General features: G+C 41.5%; 2 protein-coding genes across 3 annotated transcripts in view; one reads left to right on the top strand and one right to left on the bottom strand.

Moving 5' to 3' along the window:
- The window catches only part of NDUFA1 (NADH:ubiquinone oxidoreductase subunit A1), a 211783-nt gene that overhangs the window by 128122 nt on the left and 65049 nt on the right, over positions 1–18612 (bottom strand). The window lies entirely within an intron of this gene.
- LAMP2 (lysosomal associated membrane protein 2) lies at positions 911–18095 on the top strand. 2 transcript variants are annotated; one of them, XM_075763559.1, is made up of 9 exons: positions 911–1161; positions 2290–2408; positions 2923–3136; positions 3774–3935; positions 4711–4928; positions 5461–5580; positions 5844–5922; positions 6733–6900; positions 8145–10581. In XM_075763559.1, the coding sequence occupies exons 1-9, from the start codon at positions 1020–1022 to the stop codon at positions 8282–8284; spliced, it is 1362 nt and encodes a 453-aa protein (XP_075619674.1). In that variant the 5' UTR covers positions 911–1019; the 3' UTR covers positions 8285–10581. The 2 variants fall into 2 exon arrangements, with proteins under 2 accessions (XP_075619674.1, XP_075619673.1); XM_075763558.1 differs by lacking the exon at positions 8145–10581 and adding an exon at positions 15631–18095 and having other exon boundaries at positions 971–1161.

The raw sequence follows: 18612 nt of genomic DNA, 5'->3' as shown, positions 1-18612 counted from the left end.
AGGTCAATGTGTTTTGCCTTCTTCGAGAGCTTTCATTTTCTTCCCTCATGACCGGGCATGCCTCTTAGTGCCCGATTATTCAAAATACGATTTGCAGTTCTCCCGTGGCACCAGGAACAGGAATACGTCATTCCAGGAGGGCCCTTCCTCGCTGAGCCGAGAGCTCCCGTCTCCTCAGGCAGCTGAGCATCCGCCTGCCATTTTCCTCGCCGTCTGCCAGCCTCAAGCTCTTCTTCCCCATCTCCCCTTTCTTTGCCAAGCCAGCCTGGATTTTCTTTTTCCCTAATTAATGCTCTCCAGCCTGCAATCCAACATCCATCACATTTTATACCTCCTTCCAGTCTCAAATCCACCAGGTTTCATGTCCACTCCTGTCTTCTCCCCCCTCCACTCCGCTGGCTCTTTTCTTCCTCATTTACACCTGGCAGCTGCTTCCTCACACTTTCTTTCCGCCTCATGTTTTGCATTGCAGCATCATCGAAAACGTGTCGAAGCGCCCCGGTTCCTGCCGCCCCCCTTTTCCGAGGCCATTTCTGGGGCACAGTGCCCCAGCGAGCCAAAGACCATCTCTGGTCAGCCCTGGGTGACACGGGAGGATGGACAACGATGGCAGTCGTGTCAGCCGGGAGGGATGGGGGGACATTGTACACATGGAAAATATCTTAATTATTTTTTTGCAGTGAAAGCCTCTACGTTAAACTTCTTTGAATGCGTATCTCCTCTCAGCTTTCTCAACTTACAGAAGCACCAGCAAAGGCTGCCGAGGGCCAAAGCAAGCCGCCAATACCCCGCTCCTGCAGAGGCCCAGAGCGGCCGCCGAGGGCAGGGGCCTCCGCCCGGTGCCGCCCCCCGCCAGGCCCCGCTGGGCCCCCGGAGCAGGCTGGGCTGGGCCGGACCCGCACCGAGCCGCCCGCCCGAGGCGGCGAACGCCGAACATCCTTTCCGCGAGCCATCGAATCGAGAGCCGGCGCGGCGATTGGCGGGGCGCGGGCGGCACCGCCCCTCCCCTCACATGACCGATGGCGAGATTTTTATCGCGCCCGCTCGCCTTCCACTCTCGCCCCTCGCTGCCTCGCGGCGTCCGTGCGCCTGCCGCCGGGAGCATGGGGCCGCGCTGCTGCTCCCCCTGCCTCCTCTTCCTGCTGCTGCTCGGCACCTCCGGTGAGCGGGGCAGCGGCCATCCCTGGGCCCACGGGTGGGCGCCGGGCCTGCGGGCGTAGGGCGAGGGAGAGGCAGGTGCTGCTTCCCCTTCCCTCCCCCCTCTTCCCCCCCCGTCGCGCACGTAAGGCGGTGTCGGGCAACGGTCGGGCGCGCGCGGGGCTGCCGAGGCCTCACAGGCCCGGGGCCGCCTCAGCCCGGCGGTGGCTTCCCCGGGGCGGCCCCGCACTCGGTCTCGGAGCGGAGGTGGTGCCGGGCTGCCTCCCCGCAGCGCTGTCACCCGTAGAAGGGCAGCGGGGGCCTAGCGGGACCCTGGCGCTGCCGCCGGGCGGGGTGGCTGAGAGCGTCGCGGGGTGGGGCGGAGCGCGGTTCCGGCCCGGCCCGGCGGCCTTTCCTAGGCTGGGGCGCAAGGCGGGCGGCTAACGCCTGTGTTTCACCTGGGGCCCTGTCGGCCAGGGCAGCCCGCCGGCCCACCCGCGCGGCGCTTCCAGGCTGTTGGCTGCCTGCGTGTGTGGATCTTGTCAGCCCTCCTCACCAGCCGCCAGCTGAGGGCTGCGGGGGTCAGCGGTCACGACAGTGCACGTCAAAACTGACACCGGGGGAACGCCTCTGCTGAGATTCACAGGGTTAAAAACCCAACAACTGTAAAAAGTTCCCTGAAAATGTAAAGGGAATTTAGCATCCGTGTCCTTTGAGCCAGAAATCATGGAAACACAATGAAGGCAATGATGGGTCTCATCTCTTGGTGGTCAGCTTGAGTCATAGCACTGATGAAACAGATAAGATAGTAGGAAGACCCTGGTCTACAAGCAGTACACTGTTTAAGCACTGTGTTCATGCACTTCAGTTTACTCACTTTGTTATCAGAAAGCTAATGCTCATTTACGTTATTGGTCTTTGTCAGGTAAATAAACTATACAACATTCTCCCAAATTTTTATCTAGCCTGGATAACTTCATGGTGTGCTTCCTAGTTCTAATGCTCTTTAGAATTCTAGTTACTCTTTCAGTGTCTAGCAAATTGAATCCAGTCCTGAAATAAGTGACTACTTTGTACTGACCAGTCCTCTTAAGTAGTTCTAGAAAATGAAGTAAAAGCAATGTCTTAATAGCTAATAATCATATCTTATAGGTTTTTTCCAATCCTGTGCAGTGGAAGTAGATGTAAAAGATGCCTCTAATGCTACGTGCCTGTATGCAAAATGGATGATGAGATTCTTGATAAAATATGAAACAAACAGTAGTGATTATGTAAGTATTTGGAAGTGACTTTTGCTGAGAACTGTATTTTGTCCTGGGTAAAAATTTAAGTACAGTCCTTTACCTAGGATGTTTGGGGTTTTAACTTTTTTTTTATTAAGGCAGTTAAGAATATTCCTAAATATTAATTTTAAAATAAAACATAAGTTTTCAATTAATAATACAAATAACTGAAAATGGTCTATTGTACTTAACTTAAATGGTATACCGGTCAAACTTGGTGGGTTTTATGTATCAGTGTAGTAATGTTCTTAGCCCAAATAGTAAATGTAAATTGCAGTTCAGCATGGTCCAGATCTACAGCCAAGTTAGATTTGTACTTGAATCCCACATAGCTCCTTTCTCAGTCAGATGTCAGGGAGCCTTTTTCATAATTTTATAGACTAACCTAAAAGAACCTCGCTAATCTTGTGCAAGGTTGCATCCAACTTCAGCAGGTTTATAATGCTGTCATGGGGAAGAACTGCTATCTGTGAAAACATTGAAAATTACCCTTTTCTTCTAGAAAAATGCAACCTTGAATTTGTCATCCAATGTGACACACAGTGGAAGCGTCTGTGGCAATGACACACAAGCTGCACTTCTGGCAGTGCAGTTTGGAGAAGGTCACTCTTGGAGCGTTAACTTTACAAAAACCAATGAAACTTACCAGGGGGACTTTATCACATTTACCTACAACACCAATGATACCGCTGTATTTCCTGATGCTCAAAGAAAAGGTAAAGTTCAGTGCAGAACCCTGCTTACAAGACAGTCTGGGCCACAAGTGTCAGACCTTGTGTACCTGACCTTGGTTGGCTTTTTCAAAGTTAGAAGGACTAATGATGTATCTAATAACTTCTGTGTTGTATACTGCATAACTACTGTTCATCATACCTGCCTACTGGGTTAAGAATACAGACTAGTTAGCTTCATGTTTGTATCATTCCTTTATGTGGAATGGAAGGAGAAGATTAACTGTCTGAAGAGCCTTGATCAGTGAGGTGCTGCTAGTAGACAACAGGAATACAGAAGATTCTTTTTAGCGTGCACTACTTGACCTTTCATCTAGCAAAGCGCTACAGTGTTAGGCTTTTGTGTCCTAATACCTACTAATAATAGGATTATTTTTCCTTAAAGAAAAACTTAAGTAAAAAGGTTTACCCTTCTAATGGCTTGTCTAGTTCTGGAAGCTCGGTTACTTCTGTGCATTACTTGGCTCTTTGGGTTGGGACACATAGGTAAAACATTCAAGAGAGGTTAGGATTGTTAAACTTCAATTTATCTCTTACTCTTATGGAATTATATAAAACATAATACTACCTATAAATGTTCTTGTAGTTCATAAGGCATTAAAATATTTGTGCTTATTTGTAGGACCAATTACTGTTGTTGTAAAGGATACTATGCATCCAGTTCAACTGAATAATGTCTTCGTGTGTCATAATACTGACTTTTTTGAAGCAGAAAATGTAACGCAGGTTTTCTGGAATGTTACTGTGCAGGCTTTTGTTCAGAATGGCACAATTGGTAAAAAAGGTGAGCATCTCCATTGTGAATGAGCTTTTTTGTATTGCACGTTAGTGCAGGGAGCAAAGTCCCATAGTAAAAAATCCGCTGGTTCTAACATGTGCTATGTTGAATAATATTCATGTAAATATCCTTTAGTACTTCTTTCATTGTTCCTGGAAAAATAGGTTAGTGGAACAGATTTAGTCGTATATAGTAATATTGACTGTTCCCATGCCAAGGTGGTAGTCTAATAAAGTATTCCAGTTATTGGGGTATTAAAAATGAGCACTTTGAAACTACTGTGACTGACTAGATCACTTGAGCTTGAAGGTTTTTAACTGACTGCCTTCCATTTTCAGTGGTAGCCTCTACTTTTTCATTTAAATAATCTAAAACCTGTTGTCTCATCTCATAGCTCAGCTACTCACGAGATGAACACATCATCCTGCTACATACAGCTTCATAGGATTGCTTACTTTGTCTACAGCAAATACATATCACACTTTTATAATCACTTAGCTGTCTTTGTCCATGTATTTCACTGGAGATAAGTAATACTGCATATGCTACATGGATTTAAAACTCTGGGCATTACAGAATTTCTGAGAATAAATGGTGGCTGTAAATTGTTTGGAATGCTGTGCCACAGTGCTGAGTTTGAGACTTCTGACTTGCTGGTTAGCAGACTTCCAATGAGCCTAGATCTCAACAGAGAAATTGATATCTGTATTGAACTGACCTCTGAGTCACAAGACTTAAATAAAATTTTAGCACTGAAATGGTGGTTAAAATCTCTTTTCAGAGTCCAGATGTCATGCTGACATGCCAACTTCTGCACCTACTGTTCCGCCTACTATTGCCAATGTAACTACTGCATCTACCACCACTTTATCACCTGCTCCAACCACTGCTCCCAAACCTGTGGAGAATCCAGACACAGGAAACTATTCTCTTAAAAGTGGAAATAAAACTTGTCTCCTGGCTACTGTGGGGCTGCAGCTGAACGTTTCCCAAGACAAGGTGCTTCTCTTCTATTTTAGAAGAGTAGAAAGGTTGCTGTAGTTATTTGGTATGAAATGTGAGTGCAGGGTATTTGCTTTGTAAACTGGTGGATGTACAGAACTGCTCCTAAGTATTGTACATAGCACCACTCTGACACGGGAATAATGTGTGGCCTAATACCTAGCTTCAAACCCATATGTGGATTCAATGTGACTTGTTACTGGGAGTACCTCTAACATCATTAAAAGCCTGGAACTTTCTTAGCTTTTAAAGCTGTTGGTCCTTGCGGATACTCTTTCCCCGCAGAGGGAGCCAAAGCTAACCTGTTGCATTAGGTCAACAAAATTAAGACTTCACTGGGCAATTTCTTTGCTTCAGTATTACCAGTGTGTAAACCTAACTCAAGTGGCCTTAGTTTGATAGTAGCCAGGCTCAATCTTCTTGCTGTCATCTTAATGACAAGCTCTTCTAGCCTGAGACTGCTACTGACTGAAACAATGTATTCCTCATGGCAGCTGAATGTCCTTGACATGGTATGTCTGTATTTCAGCCTCTTCTGATCAACATCAATCCAAAGACAACTAGCGCAGATGGTACATGTGGTAATACGACAGCTACTCTGAAATTGAATGATCGAAATAGCACATTGATTGGTTTTACATTTGTTGTTGTAAGTAACCTTTTCTATTTTAAACTAAGTTTCCAGCATTGCATGGTGATCACTCATAGTAAAATCCTTCTGTCGCTTGCTGGTGGTAGGCTGTTCTCATATAGGAAGTGGAACTGGCTAGCTGACTGCCTCAGGACAAGTGAGGAGTTGGGTTAAAGTTATAGAAAATGTAAGACTGTGGTAAATGTGTTACAAAGCCATGTGTTGTTGGAGTTAAAAATGCAGAATTGAACATTGACGGTTGGTTCTTGCTTCTTTAACAGAAAAATGCCAGTGCAAGTGTACAAAAGTTTTATCTGAAAGAGGTGAATGTTACACTGCTCAACCGTCTGAATGGTTCTGGTAAGGAATAGCCTCTGCCTTAAGGCAGGTGTAGGCTTTTATTCAATGTCTGTTTGTCAATTACTTCTGACTTTTTTTTAAAGCTGTTCATGCTTACTGTTATTTTCTTTAAGTTGTTAAGAACAAAAGTAATAAGCAGAAATGGCTGTATGAGTTCCTTTTACAGCAGTGTGGGATCATTCTCTTTTCCTGAAACTTCAGCTAATGGAGTCTTTTTGTGATAAACATAGATAAATTAAGAGGGCTTCTTTATAACTGTTTTCAGTAACACAATTTTTTGTGGTGTCAAATACAGTTGTACCAACTCTGAAGGTTTTTGGTTTTCCTAAACCAGCTTTTGTCATCTTTAATTGAAGATGCTGCTGTATCTTCCAACCTCTTCTACTTAACTCTCCCTGGGAAAAGACACCAGTCCTTCAAAAACTCAAGCATACTTTTTTCCGAATCAAAAGTATGTTGTTGTTTTTAAAGTTGCTTGTCATGACTACTGCAGTTAAAAGGGCACTAAAGCTAAAATGCTCGCAAATCTGCAGTGTTGGGATGAGTGGAGGTACAAGGAAAGCCTCAGGTCATGTCTATATAGAGGATAAGTTACTGCTAAGTACTGTAATAACTTCAGTGCCTGACTTCTTTTAGTTAAGCAGATTGATCACACTTCAAACTACTTTGTTTCTCAGAGTAGTCAGTGTTGAGAAGTTGGCTGCTCTCGATTCAGCTCCTTAGTCTTATTATTATTATTGTTATTGGCAACTCTCTTGCACTTTAAGTAGGCATGCAAATTTCCTTTTTTTTTTTCTCCCCTTTGTTTAGTCATTTCAAGTGCAGATAACAGCAATTTCAGCCAGTGGGATGCTTTCCTTGGTAGTTCTTATATGTGCCGAAAAGAGCAAACTCTTGAGATTAATGAAAATCTTCAAATACATACTTTTAATCTATGGATTCAACCATTCCTTGTGAAGGCAGATAAGTTTTCTACAGGTAAGAGTTCCTTTGTTTTGTTAATTCTTGCAATGTTTGCAGAATTCTGACTTGCTAAAAAGCACCAGCATTGGGCACTAGCTCTTTGTTTTTGAAGCCCTTCTTCCTTTTTTTAAACACATGGAATGAAGAGAAATTCTGAGACTGACATTCAAGTTCGAAGAAAGCTTTGTTTTCACTTAAGTCTGCTAGGTGTGTTGGTTCTCCTTCATAAAACCTGAAGGAGCTGAAGATACTGAAGAGATATTTAAGCATTGCCTTGCAGAATAGGTTATAAGTTATCTGACATCTTGACATACATTTTTTTGTAGCTCAAATATATAAGAAAATGGGGACAAAACTTTAGCAGAAGTAGACTTTGGTAATGCTGATAAGTGTTTCATTTATTTTTACCTCTCAGTCTGAGGAACAGGAGTGTTGAGGGGAAAAAATGATTTGACAGAGCTTCTTTCAGAAGCAATCTTGAATACCTAGAACTAAAGAAAGATTCTAAAATGCCTGTTTGCTGCATTATCCTGGTCTTGTCTGGGGAAAACTGGAATGGCTGATATGACCTTTTTCTTAATCTTTAGTGTAACCTGGTCTTTGTACTTATTGGTAATGCTTGCAGCGTAGTCTTATTAGACTAGACTAATCTGTAGATGAATAGATTGGGTGTAGATTTTTGAATTTTTTTTTAGGCAGAGGTAAGTTAACTCCCCAAATGTATGCAGGGTAATCAGTATGTATCATAATAACGTTCTAAAGAGTTAAGGTCCCATTTCACTCTGCCATTTGTTGCAGCTAGCTTCCTCCACCTAATTACAGTTACTTCATCTCTCTGTAACATGTCTCCATTCTGGATAGGTTCTTGATACCAAGTCTAGGTCACTTTACTCTTAATGACTAAAAGCACCACACTTGCCTTAAGTGTGAAATAAATAAGCCTGATTCTGTCTTAAAAGCAGAAGAATGGCTATTTGTCTAGTACAGATCTTGTGCACGTGAAAACTTGTACACCAGGGCACTTCTCTTAGCTTACTGGAGTTTATCAAATGTTCCAAGTGATTATAATGCTTAATATATGCTAGATGTACCCGTGAGACTTCTGCAGTTCTTTCTCTCTTAGTGTAAAGATGTAGTAATACTTGATTTTTGAACACCTTCATGCTAAGGAAAACAGATTTTTTTTTTTTTTTAATACCACACTTGGCAAGTATTCTGTCTTTATTTATTCCTTGTTGCAACCTTTTTCTCACCTACAGCCCAGGAGTGTTCGCTGGATGATGACAGCATTCTAATCCCAATTGTAGTTGGTGCTGCACTTGCTGGCTTGATTGCCATTATAGTGGTTGCTTACATAATTGGCAGAAGAAAAAGCTATGCTGGATATCAAACTTTGTGAATCTAAATGTGATTCCTGTTCTGATTTCACTCTAAACAAAGCAAGTGCAAGTTCTGAAGTCCAAAAAAGACCCAAAACTTAGGAGTAATTACTAACCACAGCTAATTGGAGAAACAAAGAGAGAATGTTTATCTCAAATGAAGCAGAACTACATTTTTAGCTTCCCTGCACTAAGAAGACAACGTGGGTTTCATAGCTGTTTTGAAGATGTCAAATATTGGATGAGTTGCTAGGCTAAGGATTTTATCTTGCAAAAACCCTGAAGTGTTTAGGATTTATTTCTGCTTTTCACAAATTGTAGCCTGAAACAAGAATGCATTCTAAACTGATGTGCATTGGGCAAATCCCAGAATAGCATAGAATTTGTACTTGCTTCTCTCTTCTGCGTTCCTTAGTTGTTGTCGTAATTGTGGGTTAAGCTGGCAGCGTTAGTCACTATGTTGACTTGTGTAGTATTTAACAAGGATTGTACAATGCCCAGTAACAACTTTGTTTTTCATCGAATTGAGCTTCAGGCTGGTGATTAAGTGATCCTTTGAAGTGGCAGCAGTAACTTACTTAGCTTTGACAGAATTTAAGTAGTTTACTCCTGCCTTGGTATAGTTTCAGGAATCATTCTTATACCCTGGCTGTACAAACAAAATGGATAACCTATACCTGCCGAATGGTGGATATAGGAAGACTTCAGTGCTATCTCCAAATGCTTAAAAAAAAAAAAAAAAAAATACTGTTAGGCATGGAATTCTTCATCACTTGTTATACCTTGGCAATCATCTAAAATACTGAACTAAGGCAGAGTTCTGCTAAATTAATGCAAGCTTTTTTGCTAGCATCGGTTTAAAGGGAATAACCTTTCTAAATATTCTGGAACTTTAAAGTGCACTTAACTTTATATCATACTCTGCACAGAACTGGTCTGTCTTGTTGCTTTGAATGACCATTGTTTAAAGACGCTTTCATTTAATGAGCCAGTATCTGCTGTTGCAGCTTGAGCTGTCTTTAAATCTTCATCTTGAACAGTTCTCTGCCAATCAAAATTCACATTATAACTGCCCGCCATTGGCATTCTGAACGTTTAATGTACTTTGTGCTTGATTGTTTGCTGTGTAGCATTTATTAACGTTAAGGATGCAAAAGCCAAATGAGTCTAAGACGGACCCACAACACCTGTTTTTCCTTGCTGTATGGAAAGTATAACTAGCTTAAGAAATGCAGTGCAACTGGACTGTTCTTAAACTGCAGCTCTGTAGAGACTAACCCTTGCTGCATAACTGTTCTCTGGCCTCCTTGTGCTGTAATACATAGCTTTTACTGCATGGAAAAAAAAAAGTCTTTTAGACTTTTAGATAGGAGTGGCGCTTTTGCATATGTCATAACATGAGCTGCCTAAACCTAGTTATTTAATGAACATAACGTTGTCTCCCCCTTTAGAATGAGTTTAGCCTGCATCAAAGCTGGTTTAGTGTTTTATTAGTGTTTTCTAGGGTTGTAGAGATGTCTGTGGCATGTTTGTATACAAATCATAAAATACACTTCTTTCAGTAATCTTTTTTTTTAAAACGGTTTACTCTTGACACTAGCTAAGGAAGCAAGTATGGGTGGATAATGCTTACTATAGCTTGTAGTCTACAGCTTGAATTTTGCATCAGTTACTGAAATTCATTAAAATGAAAGTGGGGAACTGCTATAAGTTTAATGCTGAAACAGGCTTCAAGACTTTCCATTTTAATTAAAAAAAGTGGATCTAATAACTTTCATATTAATATATCCTCAAGTGCAGAAGTTCATACAGATTTTTAGCATTTTTGTGACTGATGTTCAGTGGCACCAGTTACACATGCATTTCTGTTAAGGAGTAGTTACCACACTCTATTCATCTGACCATACAAACTTTAGAACTGTGCATGATATCCAAGTGACAGCACAGAACATTAGTGCAAAGTGCTCCCAAAATTCAACAGTACTAGAAGTATCTTTGAAAAAACCTGCAAGTTAATCTTCATTTGCAAATATATTGGCTCAGAGATTAAAGTACTCCTAGACTGACGTGCAGATAACTGGTTCAAAATACATCTAAATTTCACCCAACTGCCTGTTGTTATAAAACCACTAGTTTTCCTGTATGTATTGCTCAGTAGGGAACTGTCAACCTGTTCAACATGTGCTCTAAATAATAAAGATTGTTCTATTTCTTAAGGAAACTTGTTCACATTTTTTTAAACTGATTTGAAAACAGACATCTTGTACTGTCTTTTTTTTTTTTAAGAAAATAAACTAAATGAGTAAGGTCAACTTCAGTCTATATCTGAGATTCTGTTATATAGCTGGTGAAGGTTTTCCTCAGAGTCCTCTGTTACCTGGGTTTAATGCTTTGTTTTGCAGCACATTCTGAAGTGTGCTTGGGTACAATTTGCTAGCAGAGGACAGCTTGGGAACTAATTGAGACGCTACATCTGGTTCATTGTTAGAAATTTGCTTGTAAACTTTTTTGTCAATTGTAGCTCCATCCAGACAAGATGTTTTTATGATTGATTTTTGCTGGCCATCTTAAATTGGTGTACAGCTTTGAACAGTTCCTTTTTGCAGTTGTCCTGGAAAATGAAATTGGTCTCCACATTCAGCAAAAGAGGGAAAGCATTAGGGCGACTTCTGGAAATTGAGTAGTAGCATCATCCTCTGAGGTAGAAGCTGTGTTGGTCCTGTCTGTGCTGCCAGTTCTTCTGGTAACAGTACTACTACATACTTTTTTTTTTGTGAGAAACACTAATCTTCCCTTTACAATACCTCTTTCTGCTCTTTTGAACTCCATAGTCATATGACAAAAAGAAAAAATCTGGTCTAATCCCATACCCCTTCTTGATTCTAGCCTGCACCATTTATATAATCATTATGTTAAAGCTGCTTTCTTATCTGCTACACAGGGGTAAAATAATGGTAGCACCTTGCTGAAGTGTAAGCTAAAGTTGGCTGAAGCTTTTTTAATGTGAAGAAAAACACAAGTATTTTAATAGGATCTTGTTAAAGAGCTTAATAGTGGGATTCCTAAGGATGTAAATCAATCTGAGTGAATTTAAATACAGAGGGACTGCAGGCATCAAACTTCTGTCAACTTATCAGTACAAGTCAGTCTGAAAGAGTCAGTAACAAAACTCCAGCAAGCTGGAGTTAACTGCTGTCCTGCAATAAGTGTAAAGACACTTTTTTTTTTTTTTGTCAAAGCATTGCTATTTTCACTGTAATTCTATCTCCAGTATTGTCTCTCCTGGAGACTTGCAGTGAGTATCTAGACACTGGAAGACTGGACTTTGTGGTGTACAGTAATGATAAATCTACAGTAGTACACAAATACATGCTTTTGGAGAATGTACATCATGGAATTATGAGTCTGTTAGTTATGATGTAGGGGGAACTGGTGCTATTATATTTTTGGGGAAGTGGTCAGGGGTTTGTGGATGACTGTTTGATGTCCTGTTGGGGAAAGGTGTAACTTGTAAACAATGAGAGGGAGATTATAGTGTTAAATACTTCTATTTATATGCATGTGTCTTTCAGACTTGCCCTTTTTCTGTTTAGCTGAAGGCAGTAGCGCAGAGGCGGACAACTTCATTGTAGCAGTAGGAACAGCTTTGGGAGAATTAGTTGTCCTAGTACTTGCTGGCTTTGTTGGTTACAAGAAATGCTGTAATACTGGATATGAGTAGTTTTAAAATTTGAAAGTTTTAACTTTATTAAAAAAAAAAAAAATCTGAACTCAAAAGACAGTTTGCTGAGTCAGGCAAATGGTTTGTTAAAAACAAACCTGGTTAAGAAATGATGCAGAATGTATTGTCATGGTTTGTTTGAACTTAACAACTTAGAATATGTTCTGGTTCATAATCGAATGATGAATTAATTTCAATTCTTCCAAAATATGACACTTTTAATTTGAGAATATTAAAGACATGCAGTGGCATTATGTGAATAAAAATAGTTCTGTTCTGTGGAAACAGCATTTAATTTGTGTGTGCTTGTGGATGTTGAATATTAATGTGTATAATTGTGGTGGGTTGACCCTGGCTGGAGGCCAGGTGCCCCCCAAAGCTGCTCTGTCACTGCCCTCCTCAGCTGGGCAGGGGAGAGGAAATACAACAAAAGGCCCTTGGGTGGAGATAAGGACAGGGAGATCACCCAGCAATTACTGTCAGGGGCAAAACAGGCTCAACTTGGGGAAAATTAATTTATTACCAATCAAATCACAGTAGGGTAATGAGAAATAAAACCAAATCTTCAAACATCCCACCCCTCCCTTCTTCCCAGGCTGAGCTTCACTCCCCTTCATGTCTCTACCTCCTCACCCTGAGCAGCGCAGGGGGTCAGGGGGTTGTGCTCAGTTCATCTCATGTTGTCTCTGCTGCTCCTCTCTCTCCTCACACTCTGCCCCTGCCTCAGTGTGGGGTCCCTCCCACAGGAGACAGTCCTCCATGAACTTCTCCACCATGAGTCCTTCCCCCAGGCTGCAGTTCTTCACCAGCTGCTCCAGTGTGGGTCCCTCCCACAGGGTGCAGACCTTCAGGAGCAGACTGCTCCAGCATGGGTCCCCCACGGGATCACAAGTCCTGCCAGCAAACCTGCTCTGGCGTGGGCTCCTCTCCCCACGGGGTCACAGGTCCTGCCAGGAGCCTGCTCCACTGGGGGCTTCCCATGGGGCCACAGCCTCCTTTGGGCATCCACCTGCTCTGGTGTGGGGTCCTCCAGGGGCTGCAGGTGGAATCTCTGCTCCCCATCATCCTTCCTCCATGGGCTGCAGGGAGACAGCCTGCCTCACCATGGTCTTCACCATGGGCTGCAGGGGGATCTCTGCTCCAGTGCCTGGAGCACCTCCTCCCCCTCCTTCTGCACTGCCCTTGGTGTCTGCAGAGTTGTTCCTCTCACATCTTCTCACTCCTCTCTCTGGCTGCAATTGCTCCTGGTGTTGCACAGGTTAAATACATTATCCCAGAGGTGCCACCACCATCGCGGATGGGCTCAGCCTTGGCCAGCAGCGGGTCCACCTTGGAGCCGGCTGGCATTGGCTCTGTTGGACATGGGGGAAGCTTCTGGCAGCTTCTCCCAGAAGCCACCCCTGCAGCCCCCTGCTACCAAAACCTTGCCATGCAAACTCAAAACAATAATCTATGATAGACTGCAGTTTGTTTTGATTGCTTTTGACTGTGCCTTATGTACAGTTTACTAAATATTAAAATTTTGCTCTAAGATACGAAGATTTCTGATCTTTTAACTTCAAGGTGCCATGCTAGTAGTCCTCAAAAGAAGGTTCTCCTGCCAATTAACACTTTTGTTTTTCTTTTTTTCATTTTTGAATTTACCACAGTGTTCTCTATTGTGTAGCATATACCAATAAAAACACAAAATTTTGGGCTATCAGTTGCATCTCATGATTGGAATTAAAAGGAAAGATAGCCCCTTCCTGGGGCTAAAAATTTTGGGGGCCAAAATTACTGATTATTTTGAATGGAGTCACATTCAACCAAATATGGCAAAAAAGCTGTTTCTCCTGGGCTGAATGTGGAGTCTGCTTGTGGTGGTGTGCAGGTATCAGGTTCTACATTTGAAGACACTTCTCCGAAGCTTCTATCCATTGTACAGTGACAATACATGGATGGATGCGTGCCAACAGAAGTGGCAAACTGGAGAGAGGTAAAGGATGGGATGTTCCTGGTATGAAACTTTAAACCCTTTTTTTTTTCCTGGGAATTCCTTGTAACAGTCCCGTGGTGTATTGCAGCGATCTCTTTCCCTTAAAGAAAAGAGGGAATTTCTGTCGCTTCCTGTTGGGCACCTTTTGTCCTTTGCAAATTCATTCATGTTTAGTATTAACGGCCTGTTATCCAGCATGTAGTAATTAAATTGTGTATGTCGATCTTCAGTGAACAAAAATGATTAAACATCAAATGCAGTTCTCTTTTTAAGATGCTTAAACACTTTCTCAGTAGTCAGAATATTTTTAAATAGCTCACTGTATAAGGTACGTATTTCCTTTCTTCTTTTTTTCCCTTCTAAGTGTTGCTCTGCTTGGCAGAAGGTGCCTTCAGATTGTCCAAGTTTAGTATTTTCAGGTGCTGAACCTCTGTGTGTTGTTTTCTTTCCTCTTAGCCAAAGGTTTTGTATACCCTTTCGTGAAGGGGTAGTGGCAAGTGTGTACTGGACTGTAGTGAGCTAAACAAGACAGTGAATGTCCCATAACTAAGGCTGATCCAGTTAGAGGCTCAAATGGTTTAAATATTCACTGAAAACAATAGCTAACTTTGGATAAAGCATGGAATGTGTGTGTGACACTCTGCTCTAATATAAATGCAAGCAAAAAGGTTTTATAAGGAGCTCTGCTTTATTAAAAGCATGTAAGTCAAGCACCTTCACGGTGTTGCAGGGTACACAGACGCTGTGTCGTATCTTACAAAACATCTTGGCACCGCGCAGGTGGAGCTCTGCTCTCCTTACGAACAGGGGAAGAATGCCAAGCCCTGCCTCCGCGTCCAAGGTGTATCATTAGGTCTGAAATCAGTTCCCAGTCTTGTTTGCTAACCCTTGCATCAGTGTTTGTATCAGCAAGTCCATCACATATTTTGCAACCTGTCTATTAAAAAAACACTGTTAGCATTACAGCTGTCTCTTTTTTTTTCCTCCTGTGTTGATTTCGGTAAGGTCCATGTAGTTCTCAGCTGAAACTGATAATCCTTTCCTTGTATTTGTATTGAAAATAAAGTTACCCACCCAAAGAGAGAGTCTGTCAGTTTTTTCCATTCAGTGCTTTCAGCATATGTATCTCGGCTGTCCCCTGCAGTTTTCAGTCCGTTTCTACTGTGTTGCTTGGTTTGCAGTCTGTTATTTCTCTTCATGTCTAGAACCTAGAGAAGTGCTGGTAACTTGAGGGTTTGCAAAGTCACTTGGCCAAGGCAGTAATATCCCCGCCTGTCTTTTTTTTGTTGCTCTATTGCTGTTAACTCTGACGTGTGATCAGCTAATGTGTGCTCTGACTGCTGGTTTGTCCTCATATTTCTAATCAGAGGGGACTGCTTGCTAGAGGAAGATGAAATTAAACATACAAATCGGAAGAAGTATATTACCAATACACATGATGTGTGTAGTATATATGTTTAAAGAAATTAAGTATATAGATTTAAAAAAATCAATCTTTCTATCGATTCTTTACTCAATGCTGATTTTACTTTAGGTGTATTATTGTATCTAATACAGTGTAAGTTCTCAAAAACGTCTGTTCGCTCCTTGCTTTCTTTGGTTTCTAATGCTTGATTTCCTTTACTAATTTATTCTCCCTTGCTTTTTTTTTGTTTTTCTTCTTTCTGCAGCTGAAGAATGCTTTGCTGATTCTGACCTGAACTTTCTTATTCCCATCGCAGTGGGCATGGCACTTGGCTTCCTTATCATTCTTGTCTTTATATCTTATATCATTGGAAGAAGAAAAAGTCGTACTGGCTATCAGTCTGTATAATCTCTTAATTCCTTCTCGGTTGCCACCTTCCCTGCTCTTCTCCTTTTCCCAGACTCCCTGATCTGCCCCTTTAAAAAGAAGAAAAACAAATGAATTCCTAGTTTCCTTATTTAAAAAAAAAAAAACAAACCACTTCACGACAGAATAACGTGCCATGACTCTGAAGATGAGTTGCAGAAATACTTGAAGAAGCTACTGTATGATTTTGGAGAGAAAGTAAGTGTTCTGAGGACCATAGAATTGAGTAGGGTTGATGTGTGTCCACATGAAAAATGTGATTGAGTGAAGAAAACATCTACAAAACTTTATTTCTGTTGTTTAATCTTTTTATACAAGAAAATTTCTAGTTGAGTTCAGCTTATATCTCAGATAACGCTAGAGTGAAAACCATAATTGAAGGTGTGAATGCTATGTAGAAAGGGACTGTACATGCTATGGGAAAATGAATACCAAGCTTGTAACAGACTTCTGTTGGGAACTCGGCCTGTGGCTGTTGTCTTTTTTCATTAGCAGCTTGTTCTTGTGAATCAACCTGAATTTCCTATTCCTTCTGAATGTAAAGGTAGTACCTGATCTCACTAATAAACTAACATCATATGAGAAGAACATCTGATTCTTCTAGTAAATTAATTTGTTTAACATCAGTATGGAGAAGTTGACTGCTAATGTATGTTAAATAGCTTTGCAGTAGCATGATGCCTTTAATGTCGTTATTCACTAAGATAAGGCTCAGTCCTGGAGAACTTTCACTACTCAGAAAAGCCAACAGTCTGCTGAAGGAAACGTGTTCTGTGCTATTTCGCTTGACTGTGTTTTCCCTTTTGTTCTGAGCTCAATTGCGAAATGAGGGCAGGAAGCTGGAATTTTGCTGGCTGCAGTTTTTCTCGGCTTTGATTCCGTGCACATAAAAGAAACTACGCAGCGTTTCAGCACTGGTCCGTGTGAGGCTTGAGAGTATTTTGAGTGGTCTCAAAGACTGACTAAAACCAGAGATTCCTGCAGTTCCTTTGGTCAGCTTTCATGGGTTAACAGGGGATTGCTGAAAAGCTGTGATCTAGGAATGCAAGTGAAGATATAAACCCAGATGGTTTCAATAGGATTAACCTGCTTTTAACTTCCTAATTATTACTCTCTCAAACCACAGTTGAATAGTGTAAGAGCACAACATCTCTGGTATGAGGAATGCTAATCACAAAGCAGAAACTAATACATATGTAAGTGAAGAAAGTGACTTCCAAAGGAATAAGAGCATCTGACTTGTTCAAAGATGCTTTCTTTGTAATTAATGCAATTCTAAATTCCATAACTAAACTGTACCAGAATGGAAGCTAGTCATTGGTGGTTGTGTTCTGCTTCATTCCCATCATGTTGATAGAATCAAAGCAGCCTCTTGCTCTTTCAAGCTCTTTGGTCCATCCTGGTAAAAGCCTTCAGCAGCTAGTGACCCCAGATTTCCGACTGTGGGACAGCTCAAGAGCTGCCAGGTCTGCAGAGAGCTAATGACAACACACAGAGTTTCTGTCCTCTGCAGCAAGTGTTTACTAAAGCTTCTTTAATATTTAATCTCTTTGTGCATTGAGCCTGTATCTGTGTTGTAGGGAAAGCACCTTCAGTAATTCACGTGCACAAAGGGGACAGTCAACAGAGATGTTTAAGTAACTCTAAATAGCTATATATTCAGGGAAGGGAGATTTCTAAAGAGTTAGTTTTGATGTTTGAGAAATACCTGTACATCCAATTATTCTTGTCACCATGACCAAAGATAAGCTTTACCTGAATCTGACAAAACTGATTTTTGTACCGCAAATGGGCTCTTGAACCAAGTCGTCATTTTTTAGGAGTGTAATTTAATGCTGCTGAGTTGGACCGTGTGCTTTGGTTTTGGTTGTCTTGGTCTTTTGCGTTGTACCTTTGCTCTCGCAATACTTGATTTCCCTGCCAGAGTGGTAAATGGTGAATTATTTTGAGTCTGGCAATTTCTGAGTAACACCTGCTTGTCGGAGTGTGTTGTTTCTCTGCTGCCAGCAGATGGATTCCATCTATGGTTTCATGGTCAGAATGCAGATCAAAGTATTTTGCATCACTTTTGCTAGGTTATTTTAGTAAAATGTGGCAATTTCCTAGATGCACTTATGTATATATTTTATACATATAAAGTATTATTTTGGGCTTCAATAGAAGTCAAAAATTGAGCCAGCACTTTAAGGTTGTTGTAGCATGAAGAGTGGTGTATACAATTCTCCAAATCTTGAAATGACTGTACAAATATGCTGAAAGCAGAATATGTGTATGGAAAATAAAGTTAACTACAGTGTTTATAAAGCTTTGTTTTAGTGTAAAGAAAGATGTGTGCCATTTCTGAGAGCTATGCCAACGGGATTGTCAACGTGCCTGGATCTGGGTTGGTAGGGAAACAGAACCTTTTGTTTCTAAGCTGTTCACGCATTTACATCCCAATTAGTTGATCTTTCTTTGTTGATTGGGTCCAGCATCTGCTAAAGGACCAGCTGCTTCATGAATCCTTCCAACAGGCAGGTAGGGAACAGATATAAATAAAGTTTTGTCCTGTTGCTAGTGGGAGAGCTATTAATTTCGTGGCCTGAACCATGAAGGGTTTGGTTTTCTTTCCAGATCCTACAGAAATACAGTATTTTTAAAAGAGCTAAAGCAATTGGCAGGCAGGGAAAGGTTAGTGGATTTAACTTGTATCTGATGTCAAAGGAAGAGCCGCTACCATAGCAGCATCTGCCTTGGCAGAAGCTGGTTTCTGTTGATCAGAACAAGCCCTTCCAGATAAGTTGTGCAGGCGGAATGATCGTGTTGCCCTAGCTCTATCAGT

Source organism: Balearica regulorum, chromosome 11 (assembly GCF_011004875.1).
Source record: "Balearica regulorum gibbericeps isolate bBalReg1 chromosome 11, bBalReg1.pri, whole genome shotgun sequence".
Classification (NCBI taxonomy): domain Eukaryota; kingdom Metazoa; phylum Chordata; class Aves; order Gruiformes; family Gruidae; genus Balearica; species Balearica regulorum.
Note: the sequence above shows the minus strand (reverse complement) of the source record. Positions and strands in the feature narration are given on the sequence as shown.

What these genes read in the sequence shown, in the direction of transcription:
- LAMP2 (XM_075763558.1), top strand. Translation starts at nt 1,020, where the DNA reads ATGGCGAGATTTTTATCGCGCCCGCTCGCCTTCCACTCTCGCCCCTCG. An exon ending in TTGGTTTTACATTTGTTGTT is followed by an intron (nt 5,581 to 5,843) that starts GTAAGTAACCTT and finishes CTTCTTTAACAG; the next exon opens with AAAAATGCCAGTGCAAGTGT. An exon ending in CAACCGTCTGAATGGTTCTG is followed by an intron (nt 5,923 to 6,732) that starts GTAAGGAATAGC and finishes CCCTTTGTTTAG; the next exon opens with TCATTTCAAGTGCAGATAAC.